Raw genomic sequence first — 24718 nt, 5'->3', positions numbered from 1 at the left:
TGCAAACCTCATCATCAACTACAGAAGACGTCTGACCGCTGTGCTTGCCAACAAGGGTTTTGCCACCAAGTATTAGGTCTTGTTTGCCAGAGGGATTAAATACTTATTTCCCTCTGCAGAATGCAAATAAATTCATATACTTTCCACAATGTGATTTTCCGGATTTAATTTGTGATGTGCTATCTCTCACTGTTACCAATAACCTACCCTTCAATTATGGGCTGCTCATGTCTTTGTCAGTGGGCAAACTTACAAAATCAGCAAGGGATCAAATACTTATTTCCCCCACTGTAGATCTGGAAACAACTTCCTCAACCAAACTTTCTAAGACATTAGTTATGTTAAGACTGAAGCAGTCAAAATTTTCAGAATATTCAGAAGTCACAAATTTAAATGCCTAGTAAAATTATCTAAATTTTCAATTTTTTGCTACAACATAAGTTTATCTTGAACCAAAGTCATCTGAACACTCTGAGACTTCTGGATTTGAGAGTCTAGTAAATCCAACTTATCTGTCTGGGTCTTCAACACCTTTTCACACTTGGCAATCTTTTGTGCACGCTCCTGAACTTGAGGGGAAATTCCTGCACATGATTTGTAGATGAAGTCCAGCACTGTCCAGATGGTATCAGGAGTCATTTCAGAGGGTCTCATCAAAGGAGGAACAGCTGGAATAGCCCCTTTTTCTATCACAACATCTACCAAACCACCGCTTGGCTAAGAGACTTGTTGTTACCACCGCCAGCACTTCCTGAGGAGCCAGCATGCCACTGATCATGTCAAGCAACGTAAGCTCTGTAGCCCAACAGCAGAAGGTCTTTCCATTGTGGAGGAGGTGCCGGTCCTGCAGGGCTAAGCAAAACTTCACTCCCTTATTTCTAGGATAAGCAGCATAAAATGTATTGTACTGTTTTGGGATCTTACTAGGTACTTGTAACCTGGATTGGAAACAGGATGCTGGGCTTGATGGACCTTTGGTCTATCCCAGTATAGCAATACTTATGTACTTAAGGCCCGAAGTTTCCATCGCCATCGGGCCAGCTGGTGCGCCCTGAGATGAAGGCATCATAAAGCTGGAAATCGCCACCTGCTGAACTGAAAAGGAGTCTTGCTGCAGCTGGGCAGAAGCTGCTTGCTTCCCCCTCCACTTCCGAATCAAAGGAATAATTACACCCAACAAAAGGTAACAGGAAACTAACGTGCAACAGGAGAAGGTCAACCAGCACTGTGCAGCCATCTTGGATTTTTCCCCTAGCATAATTTGTCTTCAGACAAATTAAATTAAAATAAAAACCAAATTTCATTAAATTAAAATATAGGGCACAGTATTCAAAGAGTTTTAGACTTTTGTAGTAGCTGCCAAATATATATAAAATGGCACTATGTGGATAGCACTGCTTAAAATTCTTCCAGACAACCTAGCACTATGCCAGGGCAAACTGAGGGTGGAACATGGACATTCTGCTCAATGATACTGATAGACAGTAATTTCAGCCACTATCCCCCGAATTCTATATATGGCATTTAAAGCTGCACACATAATTTAATTAACGAGCAAATTAGCACCAATGATTGGGTGCTAACGATAAATTATTTGTACTAATTAGCAACAATTTTGATTTACACATGCATCTTGCTAGGCACTATTCTATAGAGAAGCACACATAAATCTATTAGCATGCAACTGAAAAGTGGGCATTGCTGTGGGAGGAGCATGGGTGGGTCAGGAGCATTCACTAAAGATGCGCCCACTATTATAGGGAGGATCCATACCTAATTGATGCACAAGGATTTACACCAGTTTTCAGTTGGTGTAAATCCTCACATCCAAAGTTGGGCAAGGATCCCATCGCAATGCACTATTCTATAAATGGTGCCCGACTCGGCACCATTTATAAAATAGCTCTCATTTTTTTCAGCGCCCAAATTTGGACACCGTTTACTGAATCTAGCCCGATTTTTATAGCTAAGCAGTTAGGAAAGCAATCCTTATAACTGGGCAAATTATAATATACGTATATTCAGTCTCACTAATTTTAAATAGCAGTGCGTATATGTAAAGTAAATGCTGCAGTCTGCATAAAAAGCAAAAAAAAAAAAAAACGACCGTAGGTGTTAAATATTGAACCAATAGAATTTATCATTAAACCTACAAACTCTCTTCTCTCTCAGGCTTTAATTCTCCAAATTTCCCAGCAAAGCAATGCTCAGGCTTTGTCAGCTCTCAGCACACAAATTTATACCTGCACCAATGAAGTTGTAAATATGTGCATGTACTCTATAAGTGCACGTGTGTATTCTATAAAGTACACCCCTAGGAATGCCTGTGCACAGATCACATAAAAGTAGATTCAATCTTGCCAACTGCCTTCCTTGTACAGGTGAATAGCTTCACACAGTTTTATAGGAGCCATTTCCACACATAAAACATGCTTTACACCTAGGAAAAGCTTTAGAAAATTACCCCATAAAAGAAATGCAACAGCTGAACAAAGACTCCATCTCTAGTGCAGTGAACTAAATATAAATAACAAAGAAACTAGGAATGAAAACCTTTTCTATTTTATCTCACACTAGAAGAGAGAGGAAACGATTGAAATAGAAAAAGAGAGCTAATGCCTTTTAGCCCTCAAAGAAGAGAGCTCCAATCAAAAAAAAGAAAAACCAGGAAAATATCAGCCAATTCAAACATACAAAAAGCAGCTGTAAGACCAAATAATAAACATGAAGTTAAGTCACAGCTGCTCTGTATCAAGGGCTCCAGTGAAGAATTAGTATGGGCAGAGGGCACTTCTGGTGATGTCACAGATTTATTTCTCAGGAAAGATTTCAACTGAAAAGCAACATAAAATACCTATCTACCCGCTTGGATCTTTATACAATATTTACAAGGAAGTCTCAATATAATCTGTGCACCAAGAGTAACAGCATCTTGGTGTAATAAAGGAAGTTATATGTTTCTTGGGTAACTCTGGAGACATCCAGAAAAATATGTTTTTAAAATCTAGTCTCAGCTTACACAGAAACTAAGAGTCCAGAAGGCTAGCCACGATGATGTTTACTTTCAATGAACTCTCTAATAGTTAATACACATCCAACTGTCAGTAGAGGGGTGTCCCTCCCAGGACTCTCACTTGGCTCACTTATGTCTTCTCTGAGGCAATTAAACAAATACACTTTCCAGGCCCACATCAAGGGATCTACATCAGATATATACAAAAGGGAAAAAAAGGAAAATAACACCATAGTGTATATTAAGTACTTATATATATTCCTAATCCCCCATCTATATTCTATCAGAGCTGTCCCTTATCCAATATAAATTGCTCTAATTGACCAAGATCAATAAAAACATATTGAACCTTCTGCAATGTAATTAAACACTTGCACGAAAATTTTTAAAATGAAGCTCCCAAGGCAAACAAGCATGGTTTTAATTACAAATTTTCTTCCATTTCACCTGGGTGGCTCTAGACATGTCAGGAAAAATCTGCAATTTCTGAACAAAAAAATTCTAATTTTTCTTTCTAAAATTTGGTCTAAATAACATAAAGTTATTAATTTCACAAACTAATGTCACCGAGAGTGTGGCTCGTTGTTTGAAGTTATCATGTGAACATTCCAAAAACGTACCCCTCTGTTTGCTAAGCTGCGTTAGCAGCTGCCGGTGTGGTAATGCTGACACAGCCCATTCACTATGCTGTCGGCAATGCCGCATGGCAGCCGCTAGCGCAGCTTAGTAAACAGGAGGGTTAGTGAGGTCTATTTGAGAGATGTGCTCAAGCACATCCATATTCACATCCTCAAGATTACCAGCAATTTTCTTTTGAGGCAGATAATATATATTAGAAATTAATGGAGAGTCAGCATTCTTGAGAAACAGCACTTCTTTCTAGTACTTCCTGAACAAGATCTGAGAAGAAAGCAAATAAGTAACAGAAAATTTCAAAATCCATAAGTTCTCAGCTCTATGAAGATTTTCCAACTGTCATTTTTGTGATAAAATGATAGGGAATCTTTTATTTGTGAAGTACTTGTCACCTGTAGTATCAAACCCTTCGGCTCCAAATCATTTAAATGTTTAGCACACTCCAACAGTTTCTTATCTATAGAGCCAAACACTTGAGAAGCTTGCTCAGTATAATCACATAGTTGTGAAACAGAACTTTTAAGTATGGTTTCCACCCCCTTCCTAAGCTTACAAATATCTACCAAAGTAACATTATAAGGCATCTGCTCTAGCAGTCCCAGAGAAAATTCCAGGTGTGTGACAGGAGCAGGAATCGAAACTGTAAAGCCCAAAGGGGGAAGGAGACCATGTTACTTAATCCCTAATTCAACACCTCCCTGAGGACTGGGAACCATTATAGGAGTCCCTCCCACAGGACAAGTTAAAGAGGTCATAGGCGGGGAAGGGGTTAGGTGTCCCCCAAACCTAAGAGATACACTAGAATGTGATTTAGGAGTAGAAGAGACTATCAAGACTCCTACTGGATCAGATGCCTTATGCATATGTCTATCCATATGACCAACCAAGTTCATCTGTTTGGGCGTAACGCCTTCCTTGATCTTCCATTTCTTTCCCACAATTATACAAACATATTGTACTCACAGTTGGGAAGGAATAAAACCAAGCCTCCCTCAGACTCAAGACTTCAGGCCCTGTGCCTGTGGCCACGCACCTGCAACCGTGCACCACAGAGCTTGCAGCTCTGTTACAATCTTTCCAAAGGCCCCTTAGATGATGTCATGGTAGCCTTCTTGCAGGTGTCTAAAACAGTGACCTAAACACTCACACCTCTTTTTATTGGGTCAGCAGCCACCATCCAACAATTTCAACACCTCTCAGTCTTGCAGTGCTCTTATGATCTTCTCAAAGGCCCCTCAGATGACATCAAGGTAGCCTTCGCACAGGTGTCTAATACAGTGCCCGTAAGACTCACATCCCTCTGTAGATTCTATCGTTCTGGCTCCTGAGTATTGCTCTGCTCTCAAAAAATCTAAAACCCTCTTCTCTGCACATTTCTCATCTAAACATTGAGACTCCAGAGTTCTGGCTGCCTTTGAGTTTCTGTGTATGGAACAGGGATCATTTCTGAGAATGCTATACTGGTATTTTTGATTTCAGCTTTGTTCTTAAAATCCAAAATGTAGCTTCCAGACTCTTCTTTACCTTCCTTCATCATTGTTTGTAGTTTATGGTTTATTTGCACCTGATATGCCACCATATCTAACTGGTAAATCACAGTGGTTTAGAAAATTAAAAATAAAAAGAGATAATCAGAAAGGAAGTACTAATCATGGCAGGAAAGAATACGTGTCATATCATACTCATAAGATGCCTAAGAGTAAACATGAGAAAAGGGCAAGCCAGGATAAGAAAAGGAAAAAGAACATACCAAATGCGCAACAGGGAACAGCCACTCCAACCTAATTTAAACAAAAGTCATTTTTAAAGATCCAAGTTTAATGTTTTAAAGATTGCTCAGATTGAATAGGAAGAGGAAGGGAATTCCACAATGAAAGGGAAGCAAACTAGAAAGCATGTTGTTATTCAGATGTAGCATGACAGTCAGCTGCTCGCCAGTATTGTCTAAAATCATATCTAAGTGACAGATGAAGTCCTCTACTTTTGCATCAGGCAAATAAGTTACCAAGCGGTCTTCACATCTACTAGCCATCCCACTATCAACATTTCTAATGACGGAATTGTCAACTCCAATGCATAAAAAATGGGATCTGTCATAAATAACCCACTTTAATGTGTGTTAATGCACAGTAATTCAGTAGTACTTTTAGTAAATATAGCCTTAACCTTTAGAAAGGAGGAGAGGTGAGGCTTCCTGCTGTTTTGGTGGAAAATGTTCTGGCTATGATACCTTAAAGTATCGTTAATCTCTCAACAGTGCTCTTTCCCTCTCTCTCTTACTGTCAAAAATGATCCAATAAAGTTGTTTGACAATTACTTTGAACACGATCTATACCCAATGAACTGCCTGCAGTCATCCAAAAATACCTGGATTAAAAAGTGGTTGGGTTTGTTTTTAAATGTATTCACCTTTAAACACAAGGACAGAGTATACACGGTGTGTGAAAAAAAATCTCTTTGTTATAAAGTCCATAGCACTGTGCATAGAATGAAAATGCAGAGGCCAATATTCAACTGCAAATAACTTTATCTCGATCTTTGTGGAGATAGTCAGAAAAATATATGGTTACCTCACCGCCACTGAATATAGCTAGTTAGAAATATTCAGATATCATTTTCAAATATCATTTTCAAGATATCCTGGTTGAGATATCTGGATAAAGTCAATTGGATAACAGTGAAAAATCATTGCTATCCAGGTAATATTTTGAAATATCCCCAGACCGCCTCTTGCTTCCCTTATTTATCCAGATAAGTTTTGTATGAACATCTGGATGTTTGACCATAAGTTATCCGTTTAGTGGACTTATCCAGATAACTCCTGATGTACTCTAGGCAAGTCCTTCTGAAAATCTATCCCAGAATGCATTTCAAACATGCCATGCAACAATATCCATAGAGCCTAAACATGTTGGGAGAATCTACTGATATTGCAACTGTCCTATAGTGTCAGCACCTGTGCCCCAGGGTATGTTTATATTGTGACCTTTGAATAGAATTATACATTTTCTTGGTCACTAGTTCTGTGCTATATCACTGTTATTGTTTTCACATCATGTTCCTTTGCCCCACTTTTGTGTTTGTATACACAGGAAAGTCACCATTTAAATTTTGTATCCAATAAGTTTAGAGAATGGTTTTGCATGACTTTTAAAAGCAAACTGAACTCAGGGAATGCACAGTGATCCTACTACCATGAGCTTGCTTTGTATACCAGGCCCATCTCCTCCTCGTTGCCGTAAGGAAGCTTGGCATATATCAGTTAATACATTTCGTTAAAAAATAAAAAAAAAACATAACAAGTAATTACAATGATTACAATTACTGGAATATTTAGTAAATGTATATTTTTGACATTTTAATATTTAGCTTCATCAGCCCTCACAGACGCAGGTGGGTCAAGCAGCATCACAAGCCAGCCTTCTGCATTTGGCTCACAGTCAAGCATCTATGTCTCAAAGCCCAGTCCGCCAGCCTTCTTCTTCCTCCTCCTCCTCCTCTTCCTCTTCAGCTCTGAGTGTCGGCCAGTTAGTGAGCAGTAAGTATTCTCTCCTTTCCTGTTTATCTCTCTCATTCTGTGCCTGTCCGTTGCATGCTGTATTATCATTGCTTCTTGCTTTGCTCTAAAACCTGACTAATTGTATAACTCTTGCATTTAAAAAAAACACAATACATGTGATAAGGTCCCATACAGTGCTTGAAGAGCAACCTGAAAATGAGTCAAGTGGATTCTACCTGTAGTGCGTTAAGATACAGAATTTTAAAAAAAGCACTTTATTTATTGAGTTTGAAATTCATATATATAGACTGTAGCATTAAGGGGTCCTTTTACTAAGGCACACTATCAGATTTAGCATGCACTAACGATTAATGTGCACTAAATGATAAAGAAGTCCATTATAATCCTATGGATGTCATCATTTAGCATGCACTAATCCTTAGTGAGCACTGAGGGGTCCATTTACTAAAACGTGCTAACAGATTAGCATATGCGAATGATTAGCGCATGCTAAATGATAAGGCACCCATAGGAATATAATGGTCACCTTATCATTTAGCGCATGCAAATCATTAGTGTGTGCTAAAATCATTAGTAAAAGGACCCCAATATTTCAACATAACTTATACTACTCATCCAGAATCTCTTCAAACACTTCAGCCTTTTTTCTCTGTATTCCTCCTTACCTTTTTCTCCCCCCCCCCCCCCCCACGCCTGATGTGAGCTGCTAACCAGAGCCTCCCAGTTCATTCACAGTTCCCTAGATATAGACAAATAACCCACTCAGAATACTTAGCTGTATTGCATGCTGAATATAGGTCAGTTGAAGCACATAATCACAGTAATTAGGTACAGCTGTTGGGAATCAGATAAGGTCCATAAACAGCAGGCTGTAATCCTAGTATGCACACCTTCAGAAGCTGGTCAGAGCAGGCCAAAGGGAGAGGCACTGAGGTCAACAGATGTCCCTCCTTTCATGCAAGCAACCATCTCACCAAATAGCAAAAACACAGCAGTCATTATATCTTCTGTGTTTAGGAGGCAATGGTAGCCGTGGAGGGGCATAATCGAACGCGAACGCCTATCTCCATGGGCGTCTATGTCCGAAAACAGGTACGTGAAGAGACGGGACAGACCGTATTTTCGAAAAAATGGACTTTTTCAGCTGGGCGTTTGTTTTTTTTAGCGATAATGGAAACTAAAAACGCCCAGCTCAAAAACATCCTAATCTGAGCCATTTGGTCGTGGGAGGGGCCATGATTCGTAGTACACTCGCCCCCCCTGACATGTCAAGACACCAACTGGGCACCCTAGAGGTCAGTGCGGTGGACTTCAGACAACGCTCCCACATGCATAGCTCCCTTACCACGGTTGCTGAGCACCCAACCCCCCTCCCCCAAAACCCACTACCCACAAATGTACAACACTACCATAGCTCTTAGGGGTGAAGGGGGCACCTACATGTGAGTACAGTGGGTTTTGGAGGCCTCCCATTTACCAGCACAAGTGTTACAGGTAGGGGGGATGGGCCTGAGTCCACCTGGCTGAAGTGCACTGCGGTACCCACTAAAAGTGCTCCAGGGATCTGCATACACGCAGGCCTCTAGGACTTGTTGCTGCTATATAACATTGGCACACCAGTTGACACCTGAAGACTAATCTCTCCGAAAATGTCCTTTATTGGAATAAGCACGCTTACTCACAGTTAACTGCAGATCAGAGGTTGTGCCCCACTGGCAACGAGTCTCCCTGGTACTGAGATGAGCAGTAGGTCCGAGCTGGCAGAATGGTGTACAATGCCCTCTTTCAGCCACATTCAAGGTAAGAACTAAGTTCTGTAATATGGCTAACACATGAAAGGGATCTAAAACTGGCTTACAAAAATGGCCACTACCTCATGGACTACCGGAAACAAAACAGGGCAAACTCTGACCCAGTAAGCAGGGGGGAAAGCACCATGGGAGTAGAGCCTACCAACTACCAACATCATGAGCATTTGCCACAAGCTAGTGGAATCACGGAGCCCAATACCCTACACCCACCACAATGCATTGCTGATGTGACTCTGCAGTGCGAATAACAGAAAAGGTGTCACACTCACCCGAGAGCCACATCAGAACCAGGGAAAGGCTGTCAGAGGATAGAACACATTCTGCTGTCATGGAGGTGGGTACGGCATTTGAGGCTGGCATACAGGCTGGAAAAAAAGTTTTTAAAGTGGGTTTTTTTTGGTGGGAGGGGGTTAGTGACCACTGGGGGAGTCTGGGGAAGTCATCCCCGATTCCCTCCAGTGGTCATCTGGTCAGTTGGGGCACTTTTTGGGGACCTGTTCGTGAAACAAAGGGTCCAAAAAAGTGACCCAAAATCGCGGTAAAAGCGCCTTTTTTTCGATTATCAGCTAAAGACGCCCATCTCTCCTCGGCCGATAACCACGCCCCAGATCCACCTTCATCACGCCTCCAACACGCCCCCGTCAACTTTACCCATTTCCGCGATGGATTGCAGTTGGAAACGCCCAAAATCGGGTCGCAATATAGGCGTTTTTCTCTTTCGATTATAAGCAGGATAGCCAATGGAAAAATGTATAACTATATATTTAATAAACGTTTGATTTACATTGCTCACAACTACACTAAGGGGGGACGTTATCAAGGTTTGCTACCTGGGTTATTTTACCATAACCTGTACTATTTTAGCAGAGGTTCCATTTTAAGCAATGAGAGCTAGTTATTAATAACCCGGGTTAACAATCACCCATCTTAATTCAACATCTAGCAATTATCTTCTCAATGTGGGAATGCCATTGTTCCTTCAGCATGCCCACTGTAGTTTTTCCCATGTCAGAAACAGCTACCTTTCCCTTCCTCATCCCTCCTCCATCCTCTCCCCAATCCCCTTATCTCTTCCTCTTCTCAATATTTTTCCCGGATCCTGTACCCATTCATTTTCCCCCTTCCTCTCCCTTCCCATATCACTGGTTGTTTTTTTCAATTTCTTCACCTGAGATGTAGAATTTTTGAAAATTCTTAGCATGAATATTCAGTCCAAATGTTGGAACAATTACATTTGATAATGAACTTCTGAAGTATAAATAACAGTGGAATTATAAATGTTCTGATCCTAGATGTTTGCTATTTAAAACTTAAATATTCAAGAAACTTAAATTATTCAAGAAATTCAGTGATTTGGAAGGCTAAGAAAACTAAGGATTTATTCATCTATGTGCATAAAGAAATAAAAATGTTTGTGCTTTTATAAGTTGATACTCTTAAATGAGGCGAACATATACTCCTTTTCATCATTTCCAAAATGTTATTTTCACATTTATTTGCAGCGTTTCCCTGGGAAGGGTACCCATACTTAAATTCTTCCTTCCTTATAATAATAACTATGGACCACAAAAATTATAAACCATCTTCATTAAAATTTTAGGGATCTATTTAGATGGTGCATTAAGGGGTCCTTTTACTAAGGTGTGCTGAAAAATGGCCTGCGGTAGTGTAGGCGCATGTTTTGGGTGCGTGCAGAATCATTTTTCAGCTCACCTGCAAAAAATGCCTTTTTTATACTTTTGCCGAAAATGGACATGCGGAAAAATGAAAATTGCCACGCGTCCATTTCGGGCCTGAGACCTTACCACCAGCCATTGACCTAGCAGTAAAGTCTCACGCTGTAACTGGGTTAATGACCTATGCACATCAAATGCCACTTGGTGCGCATCCGAAAATAAAAACTTTTTTTCAGACACTTGTATCGGATGCATTCCAAAAATGAAATTTCCACAAGAACCACTCGGTAGCCGGGCGTTAACTCCATTTTGGCATGCATTGGGCACACGTAGACGCTTATGTAGCTTACTAATTTATTTTCGAAAGGGAAGGACGCCCATCTTCCGACACAAATCGAGAGATGGGTGTCCTTCTCCCGAGGCCACCCAAATCGGCATAATCGAAATCTGATTTTTTGCGTCCTCAACTGCTTTCCGTTGCAGGGACGACCAAATTTCACGGGGGTGTGTTTGCAGTGTACCGAAGGCGGGACGGAGGCATGGTTAAGAGATGGGCATCCTCAGCCGATAATGGAAAAAAGAAGGGTGTCCCTCACAAGCATCTGGTCGACTTTACTGGGTCCCTTTTTTTCACGACCAAGCCTCGAAAAGGTGCCCGAACTGACCAGATGACCACCGGAGGGAACGGCGATGACATCCCCTTACTCCCCCAGTGGTCACCAATCCCCTCCCACCCTAAAAAAGAAAAATTAAAAAACATTTTTCCCAACCTCTATGCCAGCCTAAAATGTCATACCCAGCTCCATCACAGCAGTATGCAGGTCCCTGGAGCAGTTTTTAGTGGGTGCTGTGCACTTCAGGCAGGTGGACTCAGGCCCATCCTCCCCACCCGTTACACTTGTGCTGGTAAATGTGAGCCCTCCAAAACCCACCTGAAACCCACTGTACCCACATGTAGGTGCCCCCTTTCATCCCTAAGGGCTATGGTAGTGGTGTACAGTTGTGGGGAGTGGGTTTTAGGGAGGGGTTGGGGGGGCTCAGCACCGAAAGTAAGGGAGCTATGCACCTGGGAGCAATTTGTGAAGTCCACTGCAGTGCCCCCTAGGGTGCCCGGTTGGTGTCCTGGCATGTGAGGAGGACCAGTGCACTACGAACGCTGGCTCCTGCCATGACCAAAGGGTTTGGATTTGGTCATTTTTCAGATGGGCGTCCTTGGTTTCCATTATGGCCGAAAACCGGGGACGACCATCTCTGAGGTCGACCATCTCAACATTTAGGTCGACCATGTCTAAGGTCGACATAAATGTTGAGATTTGGGCGCCCCTGACCATATTATCGAAACGAAAGATGGACGTCCATCTTGATTCAATAATACGGGTTTCCCCGCCCCTTTGCCGGAATGTCCTTAAAGATGAATGCCCTTAGAGATGGTCGTCCCCGTTCGATTATGCCCCTCCACGTAAAAGGGCCCCTAATATTACAAACCCTAATAAACTTTAATTAGGAAAACATTCTTGCTGTTATGGAAATTAAAACAAATATGTAAATACTTTCAGGAAGATCAGTTTAAAGTAATGGTGCAATCAATCAGTTTGAGCCAACTGGATTATTGTAACATCATATATTTGGGATGCTCAAAACAAATTTGAAAGGTCCCCAAACAATTCAAAACACAGCGCCTCACTTGATTTTTTCGTTGAAGAAATTTGATCGCTTTATCTCAGTATTATATTAAGCTGCATTGGTTGCCAATTGGTGCCAGAATTTTGTTCAGATTGTCATGTTTTCTTTACAAGATCTTATATGGCTTGGTTCCATCTTATTTTCATGGACATTTTAAGTTAGCAATAAATAACAGGAATACTAGGAAGGGGCATGATAAATTTCTTTCTTTTCCTCCCCTAGACTTATAAAAAGGCTGAATTTTTTTGAATATTTGCTATCTTTCCAGGAAACTAGCTTTGGGAAAGAAATGTCAACTATAATTAGATCATCTGGCTCCTACATAGAATTTCAGTGCAATATTAAAACATTTCTATTTATGAAATATGTATTAAATTCAGTATAGTATGAATTAGATGGTGAAGATTAGGATATATTTTTTATTTTGTAATCTGTTTTTATTATTGAGGGCACCTTATACCAAGCTGTGTCAAAAGGGGGCCTGCACTGGCATGGGCATGTGCTTTTGATGCGCACTGAGGCCCCTTTTACCACAGCGGGTAAAACGTAGGTCTTGCTTTTCTTCAGGAAATGGCCATGTGGCAAGTAAAGCACTTCCCGTGCGGCCATTTCTGGGAGGGGGGGGCGCCATTGAGATGGCGGTAAGGGCTCCCATGCTAACCCGGCGGTAATCGGGTAGCATGCGGCACTGCCCGATTACCGCAGGGTACACACCGGATATGATGGCATGCTGGCAGTGGGAACTATTGCCGGGCTACTGCGGTAGCCCGGCGGTAATTCCTTTTTAGCGAGCAGTAAGCCTACGTTGGGCATACCGCCGCTTTGTAAAAGGAGCCCTAAGTGAATAGTGTGGTAGGAAAGGTTTTCAAATTGTTTTATTATTATAATGCCTGGAGTTTGACCAGAATCTTACTTTGTAAACCACTCTGAACTGGAAGGCTAGTGCGGGGTTATAAGTTTTACTGCTATTATTATTATTATAAGAACAGCCATATTGGGATAAACAAACAGCCAATCTAGCCCAGTATCCTGCTACCAACAGTGGCCAATCCAGGCCACAAGTACCTGGCAGAAACCCAATTAGTGAAAAAAAGGGGGAATTATAAAAAGGAGCAGACCCTATGAATTCAAAAGTATACCAAGCAAAAGAAATTATATCAACAAAGTAACTGTAATCAAAAAGGACTCAGCTGCATCAGATATATGTACAGAGGTATGGTAGCCATGTTAGTCTACTCTTAAAGGTTATCAATAGAAATCGAACAAAATAAAACATGGAAAAGAAAATAAGATGATACCTTTTTTATTGGACATAACTTAATACATTTCTTGATATGTATTAAGTTATGTCCAACAAAAAAGGTATCATCTTATTTTCTTTTCCATGTTTTATTTTGTTTGATTTCTATTGATAAGATATATGTACAAAAGCTATGAGGTCTCTTATAGCGCACAACTGGTTTCAGAAACCCAAATAGTAGCAACATTCTCTGCTACCAATCCCAGACCAAGCAGTGGCTTCCCTCACCCCCCCCCCCCCCCCCCTCCGTCTGTCTCAATAACAGACTACGGACTTTTCCTCCAGGAACTTGTCCAAACCTTTTTTAAACCCAGATATGCCAACCGCCATTACCACTCTCTCTCTCTCTCTTTCACCTTTTCCTTTTGTCCCATACACTCCCAAGTCACCCTTTTTCCTTATTTCCTTTTCTCTCTTCTGCCATGTTCCCAGGGCACTATAATTCTATAAATAGCGCTGAATGATCGGCAGAAAAAAAATAGTGCTTATTGCTAAACGGCGCTCAAAGTTAGATACTGTTTATAGAATAATCAGTGGCATAACTAGGGGGACACCGCTCCCCCAAACGGAGTTCTGCCGGCGCCTATTTTTTTTCTAAATGTGTTGCATTGAAAATGTGCGCTGGCACTGGCGGAAGTCCCCTCTCGCACTGCTCTCGCTCCCCCCGCGTCGTCAACCTGGCTCCGCTTCTGAGAATAATGCTTAGCATTGGGATCTGTAACTACTTTTAGGCATGACCATTTACATCAGCTGTACCCTGGTGTAAATCCTCACACCTAAATTAGGCGCAGATCTCCCTTATTCTATAATAATGTGCCTAAATTGCAGGAACATCCCTGATCCACCCATGACCCTCTTTTTTGATCTGGGTGCGTAAATTTACACATGTAGATTTTAATTAATGCCAATTTGCACCGATAATTGATTGTTAGGGCCCAATTGTTGGCACTAATTGGTTTGTTATTCAATTAAATTCAATGCACAAGAGGCTCCTGTTTTAGCTGCGATGAAATCCTTGATTTGGACTCCTGTCCTGGTTAGAGTCTTAGCTTGCTTTGTGAACCTTTTTGGACCACTTTGACGCCTTTAGCTTATAGTAGGCTTCTTAATCTTTAGGGTTTTCTGGGGGGGGGGGGGGGAGGTATTGTTTTATTTTTTTTTATTTTTTTTGCATTGGTCTTGCTGTTTTATTGTATTGTGAGATTCGATTTTTGCAGGTTGTGTTTTTCTTGTTTGGTTGAAAATAAAAGATATAGATAGACAGCATGCGCAGATTGAGTGTGTGTGCAATTTAAAGTGCCATTTATAGAATTGGGGGGCATATCTCTAGGGTTCTTATTGCATACCTGCTCCTGGGGCACCGCAGTCTATTAGGATGAAATTCAGCTGTAGCTATGACCTCCTTCTCCATCTGAATGTGTAGCTAAAGACAACGTCACTACCCTTTCTGCCCTTAACTCTTTCACTACAGTCTGCCACACCCATTATCCAACATAAATGTCAGTGTTTTCCTAATCATTATAAATATATACGGTGTTTTGTTTCATACAATAATATTTCTCAGCTCTTATTGAGTCTTAGGGCCCTGTTTGCTAAGCCGTGCTAGAGGTGTTCTAAATATTAGCGCGCGCTGTATAGATGCCCATGATATTCCTATGCACCTTAGTAAACAAGGACCTTAATGTCTTATCAGTTAAGCAATGGAAGAACCAAGGGGCACCATTGGTGGGCTATATCTAGGGCATCAGTTGGCCTTAATCAGGCCCTGAGAAAAACAACACTGTTGACAAACTACAAATGGCATAAGTAGGGTGGAAATGTGAAGGTGGAACAGCAGAAAAACTTTTCATATGGTCAATGGGGAAATAACTGGAGTGCAATGAGGTAAAATAGTTCGCACAAGTGGATCTTGAGTCTTTAAGCAAGCAAGAAATGCATTGATCAGATAGAAATGAGTTGAAAGGGAAAGGAGAACAGAGGCAGAGTACAAAAGATAGAATAGGACACAAAACTAGGGATTGGTGATCTCACTAACCAACAGATGAAGGGAAGATGACAGAATAATAAATAAATTGTAATAAATTTAATTAATTAATTTATATATATATACACACACACACATATATACTAATGTTAAATTACTACCATCTTTCATCATATATATTTTAGCAATTTATTAATTACTATTTTTTTATTCTTCTTTCATCCACTCTTCATCTGTTTATTTTATTAAAAACTGCTCAATATCAGTCATATCATCATGCCATACAAATCATCTTAAGACCTGATGTGTTTCGGCACACACTTGCATCAGGGTTAGTATTAGCAAAATCAAAGCATACAGCTAGTCTACAACAGCATAAGACAATACCAATAGTTTTCAATGGCTGTGCAGTCTCTTCCAAATGGCATAGTCACTGACAGTTGCTCTATGTGGTCAAAGTCCTTGTGTGCAGAAGAGGTGTCCAAGGGTACTGAAGGAACATAGGGAAGTTCTGACAGCTCCACTGGCTGACCTTTTCAATGCTTCTCCAGAGTTGGGAGTGGTCCTGGAGAACTGGAGAAGGGCAGATGTGGTCCCTCTCCATAAAAGCGGAAGAAATGAGGAGGTTTGGAACTACAGGCCAGAAAGACTTACTTCTGTGGTAAGTACATTGATGGAAACACTTTTAAAACAGAGAATAGTAAAGTTTTTGGAATCCAGTGGATTAGAGGACTCGAGGCAATATGGTTCTCATTAGAGGAAGGTCTTATCAGACAAATCTGATTAATTTCTTTTTTTGACTGGGTGACCAGAGAGTTGGCTTGAGGAAGAGTGCTAGATGTGATGTATTTCGATTTTAGCAAAGCCTTTAACATGGTTCTACATATACGACTAAAGTGACTGACTGGGTTAGAAACTAATTGAGTGGAAAGCAACAGAGGGTAGCAGTTAATGGAGCTCACCCTGAGAAAAAGGATGTTACCAGTGGTGAGCCACAAGGTTCAGTTCTTGGCCTCGTTCTTTTTTAAACATTTTTGAAAGCGATATTGCTGAAGAACTGTCTGGTAAGGTTTGCCTCTTTGCAGATGATACCAAAATCTGCAATAGGGTAGACACTTCTGATGATGTGGATAACATAAGAAAGGACCTAGCAAAGCTTGAAGAATGGTTCGGAATTTGGCAGCCAAGAGTTAATGCTAAAAATGCAAGATCATGCATTTGGGCTACAAATGGGACAGTTTAGGGGGGTGAAGAACCATTGTGCATGAAAGAGGAGCAGGACTTGGATGTGATCATATTTAATGATCTTAAGGTAGCCAAACAGGTAGAAAAGGTGACAGTGAAAGCTAAAAGGATACTTGGGTGCATAAGAAGAGGAATGGCCATAGGAAAAAGGAGGTGATGATGCCCCTGTATAAGACTTGTGAGCCCTCATTTAGAATATTGTATATGATTCTAGAGACTGCACCTTCAAAAAGATATAGAGAGTGGCTACTAAAATGTTCTGTGGTCTTTGTCATTAACCCTCAGGATTCTATATATCATGCCTTGATTTCTGCACAGAAATTGAAGCGTATTCCATAATGCGCATTACTTAATTAGCTAACAAGCTAACCAGTGCTGATAATTGGATGCTAGCAAGCAATAATCAGCACTAATTGGCATTAATTAAAATTTACAACTATGGTGCATGTAAATTCTAAGTCACATGAGTTGAAAAGTGGGCGTAGTTATGGGAGTGGAATGGGCAGGTCATGGGCATTTCTAAAATCTATGAGCAATGTTATAGAATGCATCTGCTCCACACCTAATCTAGGTGTTAGGATTTACACCAAGTTTTAGTTGGTGTAATTGACCATGACTAAATTTAGTCAAGTGGAGCAACACTCGGTGTATTCTATAATGTATGCCTAAATTAAAGCGTACTGTACAGAATACGCTTTGCTTTCTGTGTGAAAATTGAGGCACAATATATCAGGGACGAAGCCAGACTTTGGCGGGAGGGGGGTCCAGAGCCCGAGGTGAGGGGGCACATTTTAGCCCCCCCCCCCCCCGGCGCCACTTTTGAGCCCCCCTGGTGCCGCCGCAGCACCACTTTTGACCCTCCCCAGGCGCAGCCGACCCTTTCGACCCCCCTTCCCGCTGCCGCCAACCCTCCCCCGCCGCCGCCGTCAGGTACCTGTGCTGGCAGGGGTCCCCAACCCCCGCCAGCCGAAGTCCTCTTCAGCACCGATCTCCGGGCCGGCGCATTGCTGCAGCTGATCTGGAAGGATTCTGTTCTGTGTGAGTCGTCCTGATGTCCTACACGTCTAGGATGACTCACTCAGAACAGAATCCTTCCAAATTAGCTACAGCAACGTGCCGGCCCAGAGACCGGCGCTGAAAAGAACTTGCTGGCGGGGGTTGGGGACCCCCACCAGCACAGGTACCTGATGGTGATGGCAGCAGGGGAGGGTTGGCGGTGGGGGGAAGAGGGGGTCAAAAGGGTCAGTGGTGGGGAGGCCAGGGCCAAATATGGGGGGGGCATGCCCCCGTGGCCCCAAGTAGCTACGCCCCTGCAATATATAGAATCTAGCCCATAGTGTATAGGGACAGACGTAAAGATCTCAATATGAATACATTGGAAGAAAGGCAGGAGAGGGGATATATGATACAGATGTTTAAATACCTATCAATTGAAAGAAAGCTCTGGAATGAGGGGGCATAGGATGAAGGTGAAAGGGAATAGACTCAGAAGCAGGGCTTTTTTGAGGGGGTACTTGGGAGTACTGAGTACCGACACCTTTTTCATTGTCTGCTAAAATAGAACCATGGACCCCAAGTTTTAATGAAAGAGCTCAGGCTCTACACACCAATTCTACCTTGTCGTAGATTATGTGACTGGTTGCAGGGGGCCTGGCTATTGTGGGGTGGATCCTCAGTGATCACCCCACCCCTGAAGGGTGGTCTAGCATTTGAGTACCGGCACCTTTTTTTGCTAGAAAACACACACTGCTCAGAAGTAACCTGATGAAATGCTTCTTCATGGAAAGGGTAGTGAATTTGTGAAACAGTCTCCCGGTAGAGGTGGTGGAGACCGAGACAGTACCTCAATTCCAGAAAGCTTGGGACAAGTACATAGGATCTCTAAGGGAGTGATAGGGAGAGTAGATGACATGGATGGGCAGACTGAATAAGCCATATGGTCTTTATTTTTCTGTTTCTATGAAATCCTGTGTCTTTTTTCTTTGCCTAATGACAGAATGCCTATTTTCCACTTGTTAACTAGTTTTATTTAATAACAACTGTTGGCATTGTTTTCTGGTGTGGTACACTTAGTTGTATGCTTTGATGTTTATGTTTATTTGTTCTATCATCTACCCTTCAGCTCTTAGTTAGTGAGACCACGCCCATGGTATTGTCTATGTTGCCCCTGTAGTGGAATACCTTTCTCTTTCTTCTGAATGATGGAATAGAGAAGAAGCAGAAGGGCATGACAGGGGAATGTTTATAATGAAACTATAAGAATGAGGAGAAAAGCTAGGGGCTTTGGAGGTGAGACAGACTGTCCTAGAATAAGATTTTTGGGTACAAGAGGGATTACAGAAAGCATTGTAAACTTATGGGGGTAATAGCATGTGTTCAGGCTCAGGGTCAGTTTATTTGGTATACCGCTAATATAATAAAAATCTAAGCAGTTTACAAAGTAAGGGGCATTTTTACTAAGCCACGTAGGTGCCTGCACATGCCCAATGCATGCCAATTCAGAACTACCACCCAGCTACCATGTAGCTTGGGCGGTAATTTCATTTTTTACGTGCATCCAGTACGTGCACTGGAAAATTTCCGGTGTACAGCGCTAACCGGATGGTAATCGGCAGTGTATGCGCGCTGATACCACACGGTTAATGCGTGAGACCTTACCTCCAAGACAGTGGGTGGCGGTGAGGTCTCAGGCCCAAAATGGATGTGCGCCAATTTTTATTTTGCCACACATCCGTTTTCAGACCAAAAAAAAAGGCCTTTTTTGCATATACACTGAAAAATGGACCTGTGCACATTCAATACACATGTCTATACCAGCGCAGGCCATTTTTCAACGCACCTTAGTTAAAGGACCCCTAAGTAAAATACGAGGGAGGGGCTCACAATACAAACTACTAGTACATCCAGCACCAATTCATACAAGTCCAAAACGGAACAAGAGACTTGAACAAGAAGGGAAAGGGGGAAGGAATGGTTACATTCCACTGCAAGGGAAAAATGGAAAGGGGAGAACATTAAAAGGAGGGGATAGAGTTGTTGTATCTGTATTCAAAGTCCCCAGACAAAAGGGCAATAAATAGAGAGAAGAATAAATAAAAGAGTTAGACGCAATTGGTTATCAGAAAGGCAAGGGAATAATGCATGCTTTTGGCCAAATTACATGTTAACATAATGTTTGTTATTTTACCACAACCCAAACTGAATAATAATGAAATGCAAACCATGCAAATTCATGTAAAGTACATCATTATTATGCAAATCCAATAAAACAGCTTTCAAGTTACCCCAAAAGACACCTCCCCCTCCAGAAGAAAAACCTTGACCCCTCCCCCCCAAAGGCCTACTGGGGCTATTCCCTGGTGTTTAGCAGAGGAGGACAAGAGTGATGGTACTGGATAACCCTTAGCAATGGTCTCAAGGTACTACCACAAAAGGCTACCAAATAAGGGTTTGTACTCTATTCAGCAGCTTGTCTGTTAGTGGTAGTACCATAACACTTTCCCCCACCAGTAAACACCAGGGATAACCATACTAGATGGAGGGGATGTTGGAGGTCTTTTATGGAGGAAGAGGGTCTGGGGGTGTCTTCCTAGTTTGGGGGGACTTTAATTGGGTTTTTGGCACAGGATTTATATTAGCTCTGACCCCTGGGATCATCAGGCCACTTGTTAGAAGCCCAATGCTCCAAGTGAGGAAAAATAATTCCACCTAAGACATTGATCACAAGTTGTATTGTTCATTTATCGTGTAAGTTATTAAACTGTGGTACCAGGTTACTACAGGTTGGTGACTCCTGCAGTAAATTAAGCTGTAGTAGAATGGTATATTTTACCACAGTTTAGTACCTAATCCTCTTGTGGAGGTGATCCTCACAGAAGAATTCAGAGAGAACCATTGGTGAGGAGAATCAGATTTCTGGAAGCTTTTTGAGCCTTATGGTCATTTATATCTGAAGCTCTAATTTTCAATACAAGAACTTTATATTTCATTTTTATAATAAAACAAGTCTACAGTAATGCTATATTGAGAACTTAGTAAATCCACAATCTTCTTGGCTGCTTAAGCACTTGTATATTTATTTCTTCATTTCTCAGTTTTTCATTCAGCTTTTCCATATAATATAAGCAAAGCAAATTAAACTTAGAACATCAATCATTCTTAGGGCTTCTATTGTTAGGTATTTATAAAATGTAAAATTAGGGGGTTTTTTTTCAGCCAATTAAGGGTGCTTTGAAGGTACAAATATCATTGCTTATCAGTATTTCACGCCACAGATATTATTGCTGGGTATATTTTCTTATGGAATCATATATGAACTTTTTTGTCAGTCATGAGACATTAATACATGAAAGGCATAACATGAAGTGGAGGATACAAGACAAGCTAGAGGATGAGAGAGTACTGAAGAGGTGATATTTTTCAAGTCTTAATTGAATAAACACCTTTTTTTTTATTTTTGGCAACGAGGTATATTTATTTACTTATGTACTGTCTTTTTGAATTCACTCAGGGGGTCTTTTAGGGGTCCTTTTACTAAGGTGCACTGAAAAATGGTCTATGGTAGTGTAGGCAGGGTTTTGGGCGCACGCAGATCCATTTTTCAGCGCACATGTAAAAAAGGTCTGCTTCCATTTTGGGTCTGAGACCTTACCACCAGCCATTGATTTAGAGGTAAAGTCTCACACGGTAACCGGGCGGTAATAACCTACGCGCGTCAAATGCCACTTGACGCTCGTAGCTGATGTGTGGCAGAAAATAAAAAATATTTTTTGGACGCGCATAGCGGACATGCACAAAAAATGAAATTACCACAAGGGCTACCAGCAGTAACTCAGAATTGGCGCATGTTGGGCCCACATAGGCACTTACATGGCTTAGTAAAAGGGCTTCTTAGTAAAGATTAGCTCAAAGGTATCTGCAGCAGCACCCATTTTATTCCTATGGGCCCTGCTGCAGATAACTCAAACTAATCTTTACTAAATGACCCCCTCGAGGCAGTGTACAGCAGAATAAGTCAAACATAGGCAACAGACAATTACAGCAGTAAAAATATTCAAATAATAATAAAAAGTATGACGTGGAGGAGCATAATCGAACGGGGGGTGCCCATCTTTAAGGGCACTCATCTCTAAGGACGTCCCGGCGAAGGGGCGGGGCATCCCGTATTATTGAAATAAGATGAGCATCCATCTTTCATTTCGATAATACGGTCAGGGACGGCCAAATCTCAATATTTAGGTCAACCTTAGAAATGGGCGAACTCGGTTTTCGCCGATAATAGAAACCGAGGATGCCCATCTCAAAAACAACCAAATCCAAGGCATTTGATCGTGGAAGGAGCCAGCATTCGTAGTGCACTGGTCCCCCTCACATGCCAGGACACCAACCAGGCACCCTAGGGGGCACTGCAGTGGACATCACAAATTGCTCCCAGCTGCATAGCTCCATTACCTTGTGTGCTGAGCCCCCCAAAACCCACTACCCACAACTCTACACCACTACCATAGCCCTTAGGGATGAAGGGGGGCACCTACATGTGGGTACAGTGGGTTTCGGGTGAATTTTGGAGGGCTCCCATTTACCACCACAAGGGTAACAGGTGGGGGGGCCTGGGTCTGCCTGTCTGAAGTGCACTGCACCCACTAAAAACTGCTTCAGGGACCTGCATACTGCTGTCATGCAGCTGGGTATGACATTTGAGGCTGGCATAGAGGCTGGAAAAAAATGTCTTTAAATTTTTTTTTTGGGTGGGAGGGGGTTGGTGACCACTGGGGGAGTAAGGGGAGGTGATCCTGATTCCATCCGGTGGTCATCTGGTCAGTTCGGGCACCTTTTCAAGGCTTGGTGGTGAAAAAAAAGGGACCAAGTAAAGTCTGCCAAATGCTCTTGAAGGACACCCTTCTTTTTTCCATTATCGGCTGAGGACGCCCATCTCTTAACCACGCCCCCATCCCGCCTTCAGTACACTGCCGACACGCCCCCTTGAACTTTGGTCATCCCCGCGACGGAAAGCAGTTGAGGACGCCCAAAATCGACTTTTGATTATGCCAATTTGGGCGAACCTGAGAGAAGGACGCCTATCTCCCGATTTGTGTCGGAAGATGGGCGGCCTTCTCTTTCGAAAATGAGCTGGATAGTATGTTACATTTCAATGTCAGCACAATATGCAATAAAACATTTTAATAGACAGCATAGAGTGTAAGCAAAGATGGAACATATGGAGGGGCATAATTGAACGAAAACGTCTATCTCCATGGGCGTTTATCTCCGAGAACAGGTCCGTGAAGGGGCGGACCGAACCATATTTTCGAAAAAAATAGACGTCCATGTTTTATTCGACAATTTGTGAGCTGGGCATTTTTGTTTTTCAGTGATAATGGAAAATGAAAGCGCCCAGCTCAAAAACGAATAAATCCAAGGCATTTGTTCGTGGGAGGGGCCAGGATTCATAGTGCACTGGTCCCCCTCACATGCCAGGACACCAACCGGGCACCCTAGGGGGCACTTTTACAAAAACAAAAAAAAAAGGTAAAAGAGCTCCCAGGTACATAGCACCCTTCCCTTATGTGTTGAGCCCCCCAAATCCCCCTCAAAACCCACTGCCCACAAGTCTACACCATTACTATAGCCCTAAGGGGTGAAGGGGGGCACCTACATGTGGATACAGTGGGTTTGGGGGGGTTGGACGACTAAGCATTAAGCAGCACAATTGTAACAGGTAGGGCGGGATGGGCCTGGGTCCACCTGCCTGAAGTCCACTGCACCCCCTAACAACTGCTCCAGGGACCTGCATACTGCTGCCAGGGAGGTGGGTATGACATTTGAGGGTGAAAATAAAAAGTTGTGAAACATCATGTTTTGTGGTGGGAGGGGGTTAGTGACCACTGGGGGAGTCAGGGGAGGTCATCCCCGATTCCCTCTGGTGGTAATCTGGTCATTTAGGGCACTTTTTGGGGCCTTATTCGTGAAAAAAAGGGTCCAGGAAAAGTGCCCTAAATTCTAGCTACAAACGCATACTTTTTTCCATTATCGGCGAAAGGCGCCCATCTCTCCTCAGCCGATAACCACGCCCCAGTTCCACCTTCTCCATACCTGTGACACGCCCCTGTCAACTTTGTATGCTTCCGCGATGGAGTGCAGTTGAAAACGTCCAAAATCGGCTTTCCATTATACCGATTTATTCGTTTTTGTGAGATAAACGTCTATCTCCCGATTTGGGTCGAAATCTAGGCGTTTTTCTCTTTCAATTATAAGGTGGATAGATAGGTTAGAGAGTAAAAGGAGTTAGAAAATAAGGGGACTAATTTAAAGAAAGTTGCAAATGAAAAACCCTAATCATAATTAATGTTAGTTGTTTAATGCAGGAAGTAACAACCTGTGATAGCAATTTAATGAGGGAATTACCAAGAGATAACAGTTCAAGCATGTGCTAACAATTAGTGCATAACCAAAATAGTTAAAAGTTCCTCCTATAGAGCTTATTACCATAAAAGCTACTAAGTGTTAATTAAATGCTACAATTTGGAAAACAGCTGAAAGTATATTTCTTCACTCAGGCATACTGCGTTTAAGCATGGCAGTTTGTTTATTCACTGTTTTGCTGGTTAGCCTGCTTTAATAAGTAATATAACTGACTCAACGTTTTTGTTTTTATGCCTTGTTTGATTGGATTTTATATATGTATTATTCTGTACACTGCCTAGAGTTGTAAGATACTGTGATTAATAAATATTTTACATAAATAAATAAACTAACTTCAAAGTATCAACCACTCAGCATTTACATTTTTTTAGATAAAAGATGGAAGACCTTTAGTTAAATAAAGACCAGCAGAAATAATTATGCATAAT

The 24718-nt window shown here is 41.9% G+C and overlaps 1 protein-coding gene across 1 annotated transcript in view; it reads left to right on the top strand.

Moving 5' to 3' along the window:
* Window positions 1-24718, top strand: part of POU6F2 (POU class 6 homeobox 2) — a 768824-nt gene that overhangs the window by 722082 nt on the left and 22024 nt on the right. Inside the window, exon 8 of the mRNA XM_030190008.1 lies at window positions 7019-7187. Coding sequence (XP_030045868.1) covers window positions 7019-7187 — 169 coding nt within the window. The remainder of the gene's footprint in view (window positions 1-7018; window positions 7188-24718) is intronic.

Source organism: Microcaecilia unicolor, chromosome 1 (genome assembly GCF_901765095.1).
Source record: "Microcaecilia unicolor chromosome 1, aMicUni1.1, whole genome shotgun sequence".
Classification (NCBI taxonomy): Eukaryota; Metazoa; Chordata; class Amphibia; order Gymnophiona; family Siphonopidae; genus Microcaecilia; species Microcaecilia unicolor.
Note: the sequence above shows the minus strand (reverse complement) of the source record. Positions and strands in the feature narration are given on the sequence as shown.